General features: G+C 40.7%; 1 protein-coding gene across 1 annotated transcript; it reads left to right on the forward strand.

Annotated features, from left to right (window-relative positions):
- Positions 1-2,108: 2,108 nt before the first annotated feature.
- On the forward strand, positions 2,109-11,541 carry Cphxl2 (cytoplasmic polyadenylated homeobox like 2). The gene is made up of 5 exons (XM_047528979.1): positions 2,109-2,184; positions 8,261-8,445; positions 10,559-10,672; positions 10,937-11,094; positions 11,274-11,541. The coding sequence occupies exons 1-5, from the start codon at positions 2,109-2,111 to the stop codon at positions 11,539-11,541; spliced, it is 801 nt and encodes a 266-aa protein (XP_047384935.1).
- Positions 11,542-12,878: the final 1,337 nt, after the last annotated feature.

The following is a 12,878-nucleotide window of genomic DNA, read 5'->3' on the forward strand; positions in this document are numbered from 1 at the left end:
GTTTCCACAATGGAAATGAAGGCTAGCACAGTATGTTTTCATGACTGGGGAATGGATTTTTTTCCAAGTCATCTTCAATAGGGTAAAAAGTAAAGGAAAAAATAAACCTGAATGTTGGAATTCAGTTCTTTATGCAAAGTCCCTTATGAAAACAACAGGATGAAAATAAACCCAAAAGGGCAGGGCAAAATTGAAAAGAAGAAAAAGGAAAAGAAATTGGGATGACCCATTGCTTCTGACTTCTCCTGGGTCTCCTCTCCAGGCTCCTTGTTTTCCTCCTTCACAGAAAGCTTCCAGCTTTTCAGTCACTTTTTCAGCATTATCATTTTTGCTGAAAAATGTTGGGGAATGAAAGTGATCTCTTCAGGCGCTTTCCTGTGCTCTTCAAGCTGTTTTGAATTTCCGTGCGTTCCCAGCGTTGAGGAAGCCAGTGGCCAGCACCCCCTGCTTGGGGGCCTCTTTGTGAGGTCAGCGTGGGTGTTCCAAACCCAGGCACAGTCGCTGCCAGGTTCTCCTTCAACCCGTCACTGGCATGATACAGTGGCTGGCGCCATCTTCAGGGTTTTGTCCGTCTTCATGAGAAGGCAGACGGTCCCTTTCTCCTTATGCTTGACAATGCGGGTACCTTATTCCTTCCTCCTGGAAGATCATACTCTGAAGCAAATCGAAAATGTGATTGCTTGCATCTTAAAAAATTCCTCTTCATCTTCCTCCAGCATTTTAATTCTTTGCTCAGGGAGTGAAACTATAGGCTCAAACTGGGGGTCATGGTTGGACTCACCTGCATTCCCTATGGGGGTATCATTGTTCTCATGAGTGTCTACCAGACTCAAATGGGAAAAGAAAACATAAGCCCCCTTCTCTTCTTTGGTTTCACAGCACTGGGGCTTGCTGGAACCACATACCAGCAGCCAACAAGGCCACCCCGACCCTAGGTTGGCATGTCATGACCTGTCCCCCTCGCTGGAACATGAGCTTCCAAACCAAGGAACCAAGGAGGCCCTTATTTTTCTGTGTTCTATTTTCATCGCTTTCTCCTCTGATCTCTGTCACTCTCTCTCTCTCTCTGGCAATGCTGAGGATTGAAACCAAGCTCACACGTGTAAGACAAGCGCTCTACAACTGAACTACACTCCAATTTTTGGTGTGTGAAAAAATTAAAATGAAACAGATAAAGGCAGACTGAGAAGCCCGAAAATACTAGGCCAAGAGGACATGGGAGCTCAGGCTTCAGTCCCATCTGCCTCTAAATAAACTTCTGACCCTATGCAAGTTGTGTGTTCTTTTCTCCAGCATCCACTAAAACCATACCAGGTCAAAACTTGCTACATTTTGCAGTTTACATGTGGAAAACTGGTTTTCATTAGAGCAGAATATCTCACTCCATAGATGGCCATTAAGAGCATTTCACCCTAACTTCCTTCCTTTCCCAAGAATGTCTTTATCCTTGTTCTTTCCCTTCTCCTTTTCTGAGAAATGCTTAATGTATATTCTTCAAAGCACTCGCCCTGTGTCAGGGACCAATAAGAAGTTCTCATTCTGAGGACGTTCTGACCTTTACGATAAGCAGCAGCCCAGGGAGCATTTTGTGGTTGCCTCCCCTGCACAAACACCCTGCAGCTGAAGCTGACGGATTCCCGGATTCCCCGAGCGCTCCCCCTCCCCACTCCCGGCTGATAGTCCTGCCTATGGCCCGCCGGCGTGAATTTGCACATTATCAGGAGCCCAAAAGAAAAACACAGCCAACCAGCCTGTGTCTCATCATACCCCTCATTCCCTCAGCATAAATACCCTTGAGAACAATAAAAATTTGCAGCTTGATCAGAATTCCTGTCTTGCTGTCACTCCCTGTGTCTCTTGTCCCTTCATTCCTTCTCTCTTAGGTTTGCCGTCCTGCCTTGATGTCCCGCGGGTCGGGACAGCCCTGCAACATGACACATGACTAAAATTCCAGCTTCTCTGGAAACTAAGGAACACTAAGGGAACTTCTGACCCACAAAGTATCCCTGTTGACATGTGATTGACTTGTAGATGAAGGTCCCTGAATAGGATGGCCACCGTGACAATTCTGGAGAGGACTAGCTAGGGTCAAAAACTCCATCGCTGGCATGAAGGAGAAGTTGAACATCTTACTGGCAAAGAGTGCAGAAGATGGACCCCAGTTCTCAGGGCAAACATCCAACAGTAACAAATTTGGAAGTAGCATTGTTTCCTTTGTTCTCTGCGCTGAGAAGACCCACTCTCTCTGGACAGTGCTCTTTGCTTGAGCCTTACTTTACTTTCACTTGTAATATAGTTCTCTTGCATGACTTTTGGTGCCTGACTAAACTTTCTTTTATCCAAACACAAGAACCAAGTTATGGAGCTTCTCCTCTCACAGTGGAATATTGCTGTGTTCTATCCCAGTACCACACACACACACAAAAAAAAAAAAAAAAAAAAAAAAAAAAATCTTTTTTTTTTTAATTAAAAAATACCCAATACCTTTCTTACAAGGCTGCTTAGCCACCCTTATTTATTTATTTGTTTTCCGTACTAGGGATTGAACCCAGGGGCACTCAACCATGGAGTCACATGAACATTCCCTACCTTTTTTACTTATTTTGGGCATCGGGGATTAAACTTAGGGGCACTCAACCACTGAGCCACATCCCCAGGCCTATTTTGTATTTTATTTAGAAACAGGATCTCACTGAGTTGCTTAGTGCCTCACTGTTGATGAGGGGTACTTAGCTGCAAAATGGGAGCAAAGTGTAGCACAGGTTGAAAATCTTTAAGATAAAAATTCAAAATCTGAAATGGTCCGAAACCTAAAACTTTTTGAGTACTAACATGATGCCACATGTGGAAATTTGTCAACTGACCTCAGATGATGGGTCACAATCAAAACACAGGCACACTAAAAATATTGTATAAAATTTCCTTTAGGTTATGTGTATAAAATGTATACGAGGGCTGGGGAGATACCTCAGTCGGTAGAGTGCTTGCTTTGCAAGCCCAAAGCCCTGTGTTCGAGTCCCAGCACTGAAAAAAAAAAAAATGTATATGAAGCATAAATAAATTTCATGTTTAAACTTGGGTCCCATCATATCTCATTTAGGCTATGTAAATATTCCAAAATTCAAAAAAATAAAAAAACCAAAACTTCTGGTTCCAAGTATATTGTATAAGGATATTCAACATGTATTAGAGGATTAAAGAAGAAAACTGGGCTGGGAGGTATGGCTCAGAGGTAGAGCACTTGCCTAGCACGCTCAAGGTCTTGCATTTGATCTCTAGTATCACCACACCTCACACACAAACATAAAATAAAAATCATTTAAATCACCATGCTGGGCATGGTGGTGCATGCCTATAAACCCAGCAAATCAGGAAAATGAAGCCAGATTTCAGGTTCAAGGCCAGCCTCAGAAATTTAGCAAGACTCTGTATCAAAATAAAAAATAAGGGCTGGGAATGTTACTCAGTGTTAAAAGTAGTCCCTGGGTTCAAGCTCCAGGGCCAAACAGAAAAAGAAAACAAAGAAAGAAAACTAGTGTTTACTAGTTTACTAGCTTAAGGAATGGAAGATAGGATTTTAAAAGGTGGGTTCCAAGAAGAAATAAAAAGATTAAAATTAGGGTGGAGGTGTGATTAAGGTGGGCACCTGAGTATTTTTAAGTCAGTGTCCCAAACGTTTATCATTAGGGGTCAGAACACAGGATGGTAGGGCACTAACCCAGTGTGTGAGTCTCCAGTACCAGAAGAAGAAAACGGTAAATCAAGTCCCAAGTATTTATCAGTCTGCTACTTGAGTTCATCGCTTTGTCACTTGAAAAGACCCTGGACTAGAATTTTTCATGGCTTCCAAAGGTAAGTGTCTTTGGAGAATTCAATGTGTTTGTGAGAAAACAATCCCATGACTATTAAGGTTTATTAAGATTTGTATAGGCTTTTTGTTTGTTTTGAGATAGGGTTTCACTGTATTGCTCCAACTGGTCTCCAACTCATGAACTCAAGTGATCCTCCTGTCTCAGCCTCCCTAGTAGCTGGGACTATACCACGCCGCCTGGCTATTTGTTTTTTTGTTTTTGTTTTTGTTTTTTTCCTTATGTTGGGGATAGACCCAGGAACCTCATGCATGGATTTTTATATTTTTTGTTTTGTTTTGTTATTGGTGGTACTAGAAATTGAACCCAGGGCCTAACTGCTAAATAAGTGCTGTACCACTGAGCTATGACCCCAGCCCCTTTGTATGAAACCTATTTCATTCACCAAAACCTATCTTTGGTTCCAACAATTTTTTTTTTTTTTTTTTTTTTTGTACTAGGAATTGAACCCAGAGGCACTTAACCACTGAGCCATATGCAAAATCCCCAACCCTTCATTTTGGGTATTGGGGATTGAACTCAGGCACTCCGCCACTGAGCTACATCCCTAGCCCTATTTTGTATTTTAGAGACAGAGTCTCAGCTGAATTACTTATCACTTCACTGTTGCTGAGGCTGACTTTCAACTCACAAACTTCCTGCCTCAGCCTCCTGGGCCGCTGGGACTACAGGCATGGCTACCATGCTCAGCTGATTTTTCAAAAAATGTAGTATTAAAATGTTATTTCTCTTGATTACTGAGTTTTTTACTCCCTCCTTTTTTTTTTTTTCTTTTTTCTTTTGCAGTGTTGAGGATTGAACCCAGGGCCTTGCATATGCAAGGCAAGCATTCCGCCAACTGAGCTATCTCCCCAGCCCACTTACTGGGCTTTTTGGCAAGTCCCAGGTGACTGTATGACTCACCTCACCCTAACCACAGTCCTTGCTCTCCAGTGATGCCACATTTCAAACAAAAGCCCTCCCTGAACTTTTTTTTTTTTTCTTTTGGGTGCTGGGGATCAAACCCAGGGCCTTGTGCTTACAAGGCAAGCACTCTACCAACTGAGCTATCTCCCCAGCCCCCACAAAAGCCCTCCCTACAGCTGGATACCATGGCGCATGCAAGAAGATTATGAGTTCAAAGCCAGCTTCAGGAATTTAGCAAGACATTGTCTCACAATAAAAAATTAAAAGGGCCAGGAATGTGGCCCAGTGATTAAGTGTCCTGGGTTCAGTTCCCAGTACCAAAAAAAAAAAAAAAAAGATTGGGCACTTTGGCATATGTCTGTAATTCCAGTGGCTCAGAGCCTGAGGCAGGAGGATCACAAGTTCAAAGCCAGCCTCAGCAACTTAGTGAGACCCTGTCTCAAAACAAAAGATAAAAAGGGCTGGGGACGTAACTCAGTGGTAAACACAACCCTGGGATTCCCAGAACCAAAAAAATAAATAAATAAAAATAGAAAAAAAGCTTATAGAATAAGGATATAAAAATGAGAAGCTGTTTGTGTGTTCTAAGCAAAGTGTTATTTAAAAAGGGCCAAAATTTTTTAAATGAAAATATTTGTGGAGGCTGGGGTCGTGGCTCAGTGATAGAGTGCTCGCCTAGCACACGTGAGACACTGTGGTTAATTCTCAGCAGCACATAAAAAAATAAAGATATCGTGTCCATCTACAACTAAAAATATTTTTATTTTGTAAATTAAAAATGTTATAGTAAGTTAGGGTTAATTTATTATCGAAGAAAGAATTTTTTATAAACTTATAACTAACCCTAACCCTCTAATGGGAAAGTCTCTTCTGGAGCAGAAGAATTATGGTTTGCTCGGGAGCATAGCATAGATGAGCAAGGGATTAGACCAGGCCCCAGAAGCACTGCTTATCAGTTATTAAAAATATAATCAGATTTTTTGGTCAGGTTCCCCCAAATTCTAAGATGTCCATGTTCAACTGCTTGAGCTTTGTTCTGGCAACCCCTACCTGAAATTGCTTATAGGCTGTTCCTCACCTCCAACTCTGTTTTGGAGTTATACATTTATTTTTTACTGTGACCTCTTCAGGACAACATTTTACAAAAATTATTGTTATTCCTTTATTATTGTTTCTGGAAAGGAAAGTTCTATTAAAATTGTTTTAGATGGAATATAGAATAGTTTTTTTAATTATGACTTATTTTGAAATTTTTGAGATTAATTCAAATGTATGCCAACACCTTCCAAAGTAAGGTACTATTCAGAGATAGTTGTTCTGATCAGATGGCTTAGAGAAATTTCTGGAATAGTCACATTCTAAGATTCCTTTTTTTTTTTTTTTTTGCGGTGCTAGGGATCAAACCCAGGGCCTTGTGCATGCAAGGCAAACACTCTACCGACTGAGCTATCTCCCCAGCCCAAAATTCCTTATTAATGAATGTCTTTGACTTAAATCTAACCAAAAACTACAGCATTATTCTTTGTACATTTTCATTATGTAGTGTTAACAAATTTAGTTGCAAATAAAATACTTAGGCTATTTGTTTAAAAAAAAGTTTCTAAAGTAAAAATGTTAGTTAATTTATCATCAAAGAAAGAATTTTTTATAAATTTAGTGTAGTCTAAGAGTAGAGTGTTAGTCTGCAGTAGTATACAGTAATGTCCTGGACCTTCAAATCCAATCACTATTCACTCACTGACCTAACCAGAGCAACTTACAGTCCTGCAAGCTCCATTCATGTTTGATGCCCTATACTTGTGCCATTTTATATTTTTATGCTATATTTTTACTATACCTTTTCCATGTTTAGATATGTTTATACATAATTACCATTGTGTTGCAACTGCCTTCAGTATTCAGTACAATAACATGCTATACAGGGGCTGGGGAGATAGCTCAGTCGGTAGAGTGCTTGCCTTGTAAGCACAAAGCCCTGGGTTCGATCCCCAGCACCGCAAAAAAAAAAAAAAAGTTTGGATGTGAGGTATCCCCCCAAAAGCTCATGTATGAGACAAAATGCAAGAAGGTTTAGAGGAGAAATGATTGAGTTGACAAAATGCAAGAAGGTTTAGAGGAGAAATGATTGAGTTACAAGAGTCTTAACCCAATCAGTGGATTAATCCCTTAATAGGATTGATTGAGTAATGACTGAAGGTGGTAGGGTGTGGCTGGAGGAGGTGGGTCATTGGGGGAATGCCTCTGGGTATATATTTTGTATCTGGTAAGAGGAGTCTCTCTGCTTCTGGAACATGTGAGCTGCTTCCCTCTGCTACACTCTTCTACCATGATATTCTGCCTTATCTAGAGCCACAAAGAATGGAGCTGCTGTCTATGGAATGAGACCTGAAACCATGAGCCCTTGAATAAACTTCCTTACCTAAAATTGTTCTTGTCAGGTCTTTTAGTCCCAGCAGTGAAAAAGCTGACTAAAACAGGTATTCATGTGACAAAATCACTTAATGGTATATTTCTCAGAAGATATGCCTTTCATTAAGTAATACATGATTACAGTACAGTGATGAAGTTGTATTCTCCTACAATTACTCCTCATTTTAAAAGTAAATTCTCTAAATGAGATAATAAATATTTTAAGTTGTGTAGACCATAGCCAAACTTGAGCCTCAGTAACTCACTTCTGCTACTGTAGCTTAACAGTCATAGACAATACATAAATGAATGGCTGTGACTGTTTCAAAAAAGCTTTATCTTGGGGCTGGGGTTGTGGCTCAGTGGTAGAGCACTTGCCTAGCAAGTGTGAGGCACTGGGTTCAATCCTCAGCACCACATAAAAATAAATGAATAAAATAAAGGTCTATCAACATCTAAAAAAATTTTTTTTTAATTTTTAAAAAAGCTTTATCTTAAGCAGGCAACTGGTTGGATACAGTCCATAGTTTGCCAATTCCTACTTCCATTTGTGATTGTATTATTGTGAATGACTATGAGGCTGGGCCTTGATCTTATTTGAGTAGGTTGTCAATTATGCTAATACCTAACACTGTTCTAAAGTCTTTCTTTGATCTGTTTTGTTTGTTTGTTTGTTTTTTGTTTTGTATTTTGAACCAGGGATTGAACCTAGGGGCACTTACCCACCAAGACACATCCCCAGATCTTTTTATATTTTACTTAGAGGCTGGGTCTCACTGAGTTGCTTAGGGCCTCACTAAGTTGCTGAAGCTGGCTTTGAACTTGTGATCCTCCTGCCTCAACCTCCCAAGCCGCTGGGATTACAGACATGCAACGCCATGCCGGGCTGGTCTGGTTATTTTTTATTTATTTATTTATTTATTTATTTTGGTGGTGCTGGGGATTGAACCCAGGGCCTTAGTACATGCAAGGCAAATACTCTTATCAACTGAGTTATATCCCCAGCCCATGGTCTGATTATTATCAGTATTCTCTAACACTCTTCTCTCTGCTTATACTTTTGTCATGTTTCTCAGATGACAAGGATGATATTAACAATAGTACTGAATCAAAGAAAAGTGGAAAAACAAAACATCGACATAAGTTTTCTAAGGAAGAATTGCAAGAACTTCATGAAATATTTACACAGACTCCTTACCCGGACTTTACAACAAGAGAAGAACTGGCTTTAAAATTCCATTGTCCAGTGCATGTAATTAACGTAAGTTCAAGGCCTTACATCATGTTTCCTAGGAAGTTAAACACAATAAGTCTAGATAGAGGCAGGAGCTAGTGGGTGGATAGGAAGCACAGAATTCGGAAATAGGAGTGATCAATAAAAATATATGCACACTGTAGAAAATGTAAAGAATTGTGAAGCAATATAATAGCATTTCATCAAATAGGAAAATAGTCATGATGTGAGTATGAAAATGCAGTTGACATGTATTGTCAGTTGATATGTATTGTGAAAACTGGATTACGGTGAGGTAAATTTGGAAGCAGTTGATGCTGTTAGTGGTGGTGATGGTGGTTTGGGCCAGCATGCTGGCTTTGCAGGTGGACAGGACTGAGACTGAGTACATTTTAGAGATGGAGTTGACAGAGCTGCCTGCTGTGCTGGACAAAGATAAGGTGGAGTCAACGAGGACTTCAATGTTTTAACTCAAGTCCATGGGAGATAGGAGTTACCTTTTTACTAAGGAGGGGAACTAGAGAAAAGCAGGTGTGTGTGTCAGAAAAATCACAAGTCACACTTTGGATACATGAAGTTTCATATGCTAGATAAACAATCTAAACAGACTTCTAAAGATTTCCCTTGTTCTTTGTTCTGGAATGCTTCCTAGATCGCTGGGTTTATCCATTGCTTGAAAGTTGAAAGAAACTACACATTAATATAAATTAGAAGGGGATTGAAGTTCAGGTTTGGAAAAATATATGTATAGAAAAATATCATGTAAGTAACTTTGTTACTAGATTATAAAAACTGTAAAAAAATTTCTGGGAAAATGCAAATGACCAATGATTTCGCAAAAGGAATTAGAAAAACACACTGACTAAGAAGTTACTGAAACAGTGGTCAAATATGTAAATACACATTCTTAGTGTTATCTTTATATTTTAAAATTTCTGACTACTGGATTTCTTTATATCAGTAGTGGGTTTTAATCATTTTCCATGGCTATCAAAGGGCAGTCTCATAGGAGGAAGTCCATGGAGAATGGCAGTTAAGTTGCACAGGATTGGATGGGGTTGGGGTTGCATGTGCTTACAGAAGGTACCCCAAGGTGGGGCATGGAGGCACACAGGAGGCCAAGTGATGGAAGAAGGGAGCACTTGTTTTTTAGTTGGATTCTCATCTGCCCCACCCCAACTCCAGACAAATTAGTGACTCCTGTACCTCAGCTTTCTCTAAAATATGCTTAATTCTCTATGGCATGGTTGTGAGGAGAAAAAAAGAGTGTGTTTGGAGGTTCCTGGTTCATTGTGTAGTCAATTTTATACTAAAAAAAATCAAAAATCAAAGATCTTTGTAGCTTCATTGCAATGATTAACCCAAAGCAATTTTGAACCTGGTGGCCTAGGAGATGGAACTATAAAACAAGAGGTTAATGGAGGTAGTTTATTCAACTGACTACCTGTTGCCTAGACTGTAAATCATCCTCTTATAGTCTGGGTATGACAAAGCATTCTGCTCATCTCTGCCTTCCTCAAAACCCTGAGCACTTGGAAGGCATTTTACTATCCTCTTTAGGGAGGAGGCAAATGAGGATAAGTTGAATGAAGTGATTAAGGTCATGCAGTAAATATGTGGCAATGACTCAAATAATTCCTTACTGTGGCCCTTGAACCTTATGCATGTAAGAATTGAGCACATGAAAAACAAAAGTGTGGAGTGTCAGAAAGCACATCATCAATTCATCCTGGTCCAGCAGGGTCTGGGGACGAAAGCATTCATAAGCGGAACAGTTGGGAGTCTCCTGTATAGTGTACAGACTGGGTCTATTTGTGAACAAGGGAGAGAAGATTGCAAAAGAGTAACAAAGAGTTTGGAAAGAGATTCTGGATGGTCTTGGTTTGCATGTAAGCCATAGGGTCACTTCTCCCATGGAGGAGGTTCTGGTTCTAGGAATGCTCAGTGCATGACTTGTGTAATCACATGTGTAGCATCAGGAAAGACCCTTTATTTTTCAGACACCTTACTCAAAGAATGCAAATCAAAGACTGCTAGCTAGAGGCTTAAACAGAAAATTCTCCTACATTGAGAGGAAATACATTGAAGAATATAAGCAGATAAATAGGTTTGATTAAAACTACATTATTTCTCCTTTTAGAACTGGTTTCAGAATAATAGAGCCCGACTTTCACCTGAAGAGAGGCAAAGAATATTTGGTGTGTGGAAACAACAAAATTACCAAGTCCAAACCCATCAACCTTTTAGCAACCAGGTTGAGGCTCCCAGCTATACCACTGAGCAGAGTTTCTTCTGTGACCAGAAAGTTCTGACAGGTATAGCTGGTGGCTCAACTCTGGATAAACAAGAGGTCACCAGTGAACAAATGTGCTCAAGTTGCTTCTCTCTGTGGAAACAAGGGCTTCCCAGTCCACAGTCGTGCTCCAACTGCTCCTCTCAGAAGACACAAGAGATTTTCTGTCAACGCGTAGACTCCAGTTGCTACTCTCTTTGGGAACAAGGGTTTCTCGGTCCACAGGTGTATTCCAGCTCCTCTTTTCTGAAGACACAAGGGCTTCCTTACCAACAGGTGGGCTCCAACACCTCCATGGTGGCAGGCACTGGAAATCAACCAGGCTATACTTTGGAATATGGAGATGACACAGAAAGTGGGCCTTTTGCTAACAGTTTCGGGATGTAGTTCAGCATATGCCTTCATCCTTCTATGTCTTCTGTGCAGCCTTTTGACACGAATGGGAATGAGGTCAAAGAAAGCCGGCATGCAAGTTCCTCCCTTTGGCATTATGCTCGCAGTGAGCATAATGAAGTGAGGCAGTAGGAAGAGGAGGACCACTGTCATTGCTCAATATCACAAGATCAGCAGCTGAAATGGAATGTCAGCTGCAGCAGCATCAACCCCTCAGAATTCTCAAGCAGATGCTATTCCACCAACAGCTGCCAGTGGACCAGAGTCATAGGGATCTAGGGCAGCAGCTGCCCTCCCCTCAGTTGCACCTGCAGGGTCAGTTTCCTCAAATTCATGGAAAGTCCTTGTTCACTCAGCTGCAGCCAGTGCCTCCCCTAATGGTTGACAGTTCACTATCATCACCTCTGGGGCAATATATGAAGCAGGGGACTTTATAGAGCAACCCAGATAGCAGCTCTGGGATGAAGGGTCTACAGGAGCTCACCTCAGGGAAAAGGGAATGCAGAACCAAGAAGTAGTGCCAAATAGGCCAGCTCCCAGTCATTCACACAGCAGGCCAAGCCCTCTCCAGAAGCATCCACATAAGAAATAAAATAGCAATTAAAAAAAAAAAACTGTCTTTAGGGTTTTGTTTTCTTCTGATCGAGACACAGCCTTCTCAGGTGTTAAAGTCATATACTTTCTTTTTTACTTTTTTATTAAACCACAATTTTTTTCTTTTTTAATTTAAATTTTCATTTTTACAGACTGCATTTTGATTCATTGTACACAAATGGGGTACAACTTTTCATTTCTATGGTTGTACACAATGTAGATTCACGCCATTCATGTAATCATACATATACATAGGGTAATACCGTCTGTCTCATTCTATCTTTCCTTCCCCCACCCCTTCTCACCCCATTTTCCTCTACACCATCCAAAGTTCCTTCATTCTTCTCTTCCCCCTGCCACCCACTCTTGTTATATGTTGTTATGCACTTATCAGAGAAAACATTTGGCTTTGGTTTTTTGGGCTTGGCCTATTTCACTTAGCATGATATTCTCCAACTCCACTTACCAGCAAATGCCATAATTTTATTCTTTATGGCTGAGTAAAATTCCATTGTGGGGCTGGGGAGATAGCTCATCGGTAGAGTGCTTGCCTTGCAAGCACAGGCCCTGGGTTCGATTCCCAGCACCGCAAAAAAAAAAATTCCATTGTGTATATATATGACAGTTTCTTTATCCATTCATCAGTTGAAGGGCATCTAGGTTGGTTCCACAATCTAGCTATTGTGAATTGATCTGCTATGAACATTGATGTGGCTGCATCACTAGTATGCTGATTTTAAGTTCTTTGGGTATAGACCAAGGAGTGGGATAGCTGGATCAAATGGTGGGAAAGCCACATAGTTTCAAGTGGCCTGAAAAAGCCTGACCTACAGCATGACGTTCAAAACCAAACAGCTCGAAGGTAGCAAGAGTAGCCTGCAAAGAACAGCAGGTGCAAAAGTCTAAAGCATTTTCCCTTCAGGGTTCTCGCCCAGCCTCTGCTAAGAATCTAGCATCTGGGGGTAGAGGAATGGGTAAAGGTTGATAAATGGGTACTAAGTTATAGTTAGAAGTTTTGGTGTTATGGTGCACCAAGTGATGACCATAGATGACAATAATGTGTATTTCAAAAAAGCTAGGAAAAAAAAAAAAAAAAAAAACTTTGAATGATTTCATCATAAGGAAATGATAGACAGGCACGGTGGCACACACGTGTAATCCCAACAGCTCTGGAGGCTGA

Source organism: Sciurus carolinensis, chromosome 16 (genome assembly GCF_902686445.1).
Source record: "Sciurus carolinensis chromosome 16, mSciCar1.2, whole genome shotgun sequence".
Lineage (NCBI taxonomy): Eukaryota > Metazoa > Chordata > Mammalia > Rodentia > Sciuridae > Sciurus > Sciurus carolinensis.

What these genes read in the sequence shown, in the direction of transcription:
- Cphxl2 (XM_047528979.1), top strand. Translation starts at nt 2,109, where the DNA reads ATGAAGGAGAAGTTGAACATCTTACTGGCAAAGAGTGCAGAAGATGGA. An exon ending in GTCCAGTGCATGTAATTAAC is followed by an intron (nt 8,446 to 10,558) that starts GTAAGTTCAAGG and finishes TTCTCCTTTTAG; the next exon opens with AACTGGTTTCAGAATAATAG. An exon ending in TTTGCTAACAGTTTCGGGAT is followed by an intron (nt 11,095 to 11,273) that starts GTAGTTCAGCAT and finishes CAATATCACAAG; the next exon opens with ATCAGCAGCTGAAATGGAAT.